The sequence below is a fragment of the Eublepharis macularius genome, chromosome 4, assembly GCF_028583425.1.
Source record: "Eublepharis macularius isolate TG4126 chromosome 4, MPM_Emac_v1.0, whole genome shotgun sequence".
Classification (NCBI taxonomy): Eukaryota; Metazoa; Chordata; class Lepidosauria; order Squamata; family Eublepharidae; genus Eublepharis; species Eublepharis macularius.
In genome coordinates, this window is record NC_072793.1 from 155,358,335 (window position 1) to 155,362,211 (window position 3,877).

At 40.5% G+C, this 3,877-nt stretch overlaps 1 protein-coding gene across 1 annotated transcript; it reads left to right on the forward strand.

Moving 5' to 3' along the window:
* The first annotated feature begins 2,293 nt into the window (after nucleotides 1–2,293).
* Nucleotides 2,294–3,187, forward strand: LOC129327691 (olfactory receptor 2T2-like). The gene has a single exon (XM_054976444.1). The coding sequence runs from the start codon at nucleotides 2,294–2,296 to the stop codon at nucleotides 3,185–3,187; it is 894 nt and encodes a 297-aa protein (XP_054832419.1).
* The last annotated feature ends 690 nt before the right edge of the window (nucleotides 3,188–3,877 follow it).

Consider the following 3,877-nt stretch of genomic DNA (forward strand, 5'->3'; position numbering starts at 1 on the left):
TTCATAATTTCGATATTATAGTAATATAAAATAAAAAAATAAAAAACAGTTAAAAAGGAAGTTTTGCGAGTCCGTTCTGAGGATGGATTCACCCCAAAATGATTTTTCAAACTACCAGATTTGATTCAGAAACAGCATAATCAATAAATCCAATGCTATGAAGTCAAAAACAGTCTTTGCAGACTACGGAGCACTTGCAAGTTGAATCAGCCAATAGGAACTCTCAGAATGGCCGGAGAGACAGGAAGGGGGGTGGTTTTAAAAAAAAACGCGTAAATTGCGCATTGGCCCGTTCACGGCCACCGTGAAACTCCCGTTGAAAACCTGTGACCACATATTCGGGAGAAATGTGAATGAAATGTGTCTGTTTAATGAGGTAATGTGACCGGCACTTGGAATTGCGTGGGGAATGCGGGGAACATGCGACTTAGAATGAGTAATGTGGATTCGACCCTGGGTTAATAAATTAACTGTATACATTAATCCAAAACAGTCATATGTCAATGCAAAGTATAACAGTTCAGTAGTGGTTTGAACAGATTCCATCTGGAATGGTATTAATTATTGCCTCAGTAATCCACCTTCGTGGGATATGCTAGTATATTGTGGTGACTAAGATAGTTTCTTGTGAGAAAACTTTGATGTTTTTAAGCTTATGGTTGTTGGGGGTTTTCCGGGCTGTATTGCCGTGGTCTTGGCATTGTAGTTCCTGACGTTTCGCCAGAAGCTGTGGCTGGCATCTTCAGAGGTGTAGCACCAAAAGACAGAGATCTCTCAGTGTCACAGTGTGGAAAAGATGTAGGTCATTTGTATCTACTCAGGAGGGGTGGGGTTGAGCTGAGTCATTCTGTAAGAGTTTCCCAAGGTGTGGAATGCTAATGGCGGGAGGCTTCACTGTATCCTGAGGAGGTTCTTTTGCATATGGATTGGTGCTTGATGTGCTAATCTTCTCTGCAGGGCTATTGTCGGGTGTGGAGTGTTTTGTTGGCCTGGTGTTTTTCAGAACTGGAGCCCATGCTCTGTTCATTCTTAAGGTTTCTTCTTTCCTGTTGAAGTTTTGCTTATGCTTGTGAATTTCAATGGCTTCCCTGTGCAGAAACGTCAGGAACTACAATGCCAAGACCACGGCAATACAGCCCGGAAAACCCCCAACAACCATCGTTCTCCGGCCGTGAAAGCCTTCGACAATTTTTAAGCTTAATCAGGAATTCTGCAGTTTAAAACATGCAGTCTGCCTGCATTTAAAACATATGGTCAGAGACTGGTATAAACCTGACCAGATACTCTCTCAGCCATGGTGATGATTTTTGAAATTATAGGATGTCCTGGAACAACGTCTTTATTAATCTTAGGTAGCTGATAGGAAGTGCTAAGATTTGTGTGTGTGTGTGTGTGTGTATGGTAGTCTCTATAGTTATTTGACAAAACTTTCAAGAACTTTTAAATTTCTTTTTTTCTCCCCAGTAGTTTAATTGGGTTGGAGTCAGGAGAAAATGATATCTATACACTTATTTGTAATTGATCTGGTTTAGTGTCGCTGGCATCTGAAGAAACATGTAATAGTCTACCAAACCTCATGCTCTGAGAATAAAATGAAGAAGTCTTGAAGGTGTGATTGGATTCTCTTAATATTTTCTATACAGACTAATGCAGCCAATTTTGAATAACAGCTTTTGAATAGCACTTTTGAACAACAGCTGATTTCTGTTATGAGTCAATTAATCTAGAGACACTCTTTTAAATTCTGTTTGCATTCTATACTCATTTACAAATAATTTAGGGCAATTATAATGTTCAGTGATTAATTCAGCTAATTACTTTGGCCTTTTATAAAAGCCGTATGACTTTTAGATACGGCTTTATCTGTTTTAGAGATGGCTTTTCTTTACAAAACCCACATTTTTGGCAATTAAGAATTTCAATATGTCTATCAGAGCTCTTCCATCCTGACACAAACTGTGGATTAAAGCACGTGAGACCAGAAACTCTCCACCTATTCCTAATGTCTATGGGTAGTATCTGCCTGGGCAAATACTTCTGCCTTTGAATTTTTCCAACAAATCAATACTCAGTTTTAAAACACTGTGAATTTTAAGTGCAGCTTTGAAAGCTTTAAATGAAAATGAAACTTTTAGAATAGCTAAAACTTTGTGTAACATTTCAATGATTTCTTTACAGAGATGCCTTTTTTTGATCTTCTGGTCATATCTAGTCAAATGAAGCATGAGAAATGAAGCCAAATAAAGCATGGGAAAGAAATGAGAACATAACATCATGGACAGAGTTTCTTCTCATGGGGCTCATTCATCAAAGGACACCTACCATTTTCTTTGCCATAGTTCTCTTCATGGCTTCCATTGCTCTGCTAGGAAACTGTCTCCTCTTGTTTCTAATCCAAACTAACTCTACCCTACATACTCCCATGTACTTTTTCCTTAGTCAGCTGGCCTGCATGGATATGGGTCAAGTCCTCATTGTTGTCCCTAAGATGTCAGTGAACTTTTTAACCCAGAGAAACACCATTTCACTCGCAGGGTGCGTGGCCCAGATTTTCCTCACTCTGACTATGGGGAGCTCGGAATGCTTTGTCTTAGCCGTCATGTCATACGACAGATATGTGGCCATCTGCAGACCATTGCAATACCCAGTCCTCATGAGGAGAACAATCTGTCTTGCCATGACAGTAGGAATCTGGTCTTCATCATCCCTTCTGATCATGGCCATTGCCCTATATGTAGGATTTCTGCCTTACTGTGGATCCAATGTGATCAACCATTTTGTCTGTGAGTTCCCAGCTTTGCTGAAGTTATCTTGTGCTGACACTTCCACCTTTGAAAAAATGGTATATGTTGATAATGTAATAGTAATTCTCCTCCCAGTGTCAATAATGGTTTCCTCTTATATAGCTATCCTTGTGCAAATTTTGAGCATGCGCTCAACTGAAGGAAGGCACAAGGCCTTGGGGACCTGCTTATCTCACTTGTGTGTGGTCAGCATCTTCTATAGTGCAACCATGCTGACATACACGGCTCCAGTAGATTCCTACTCTGCAGAGAGATCTATGATTTATTCTGTATGCATCACTGTCGTCCCCCCAATGCTGAACCCTTTTATATACAGCCTGCGGAATCGAGATGTTCTAGCTGCAGCAAGAAAACTGTTTTTGAAATGTACATCTCAGAAATAATATGTAAAGTTGGAATAAAAAATTCAAAGTCTGAAAAAAAATTCCAAACTTTTATTCTGAGTTTCAAAGTTTCTTAATTTTTGTTTAGAAAAAAGCTTGTTTGACAAAATAATTTTGGTATGGGTTTTTGTACTTTTAAGTTGGGCTTTAAGTTGGGCATTTCATTAACAATCCGTTTTAGTTAATGCTGGCATTTTTTTAATGGAGCTTTGTGCTTCTCATATATGAACTGCAGCAATTGCACTAACCTTGTGAGGACCTCAAAGAACCATGTGAACCAGTGGCCAACATGGTTATTTTTCAACTTGGAGAAATCGAAGAACCTGACCCTGACCTTACACAATTACTATTGAGAAACTTATCACTGACCATCCTCTCTGCTTTTCCTGCTGGAAAAAAGCACGAGCTTTGTATGCCCAAGATCCCTGGCTCATTTTCCTAGTCTCTTCTTTTGTCAGCATAGCACTGTCATTAGTATGCTGGGTTAGCAGAGTTCCTCATAGGGTTGCCAGGTCCCTTGGATTCCAAGCTGAGTGATGGGGGGATTATGAGGGCACACACACGGGGGGGGGGACTTACACCACTCCTAGTGTGACAAGGAAGAGCTCTGGTGTGACAAGGAACATGCTCTGGAGCTCCTGGGCCCATTCCCTGTGCTCCTCCCCACCACTGGCTCCCCCCCCCCCACTG

Bases quoted from the DNA above. Each gene is read 5' to 3' on its own strand.
- LOC129327691 (XM_054976444.1), top strand. From the start codon at position 2,294: ATGGGGCTCATTCATCAAAGGACACCTACCATTTTCTTTGCCATAGTT.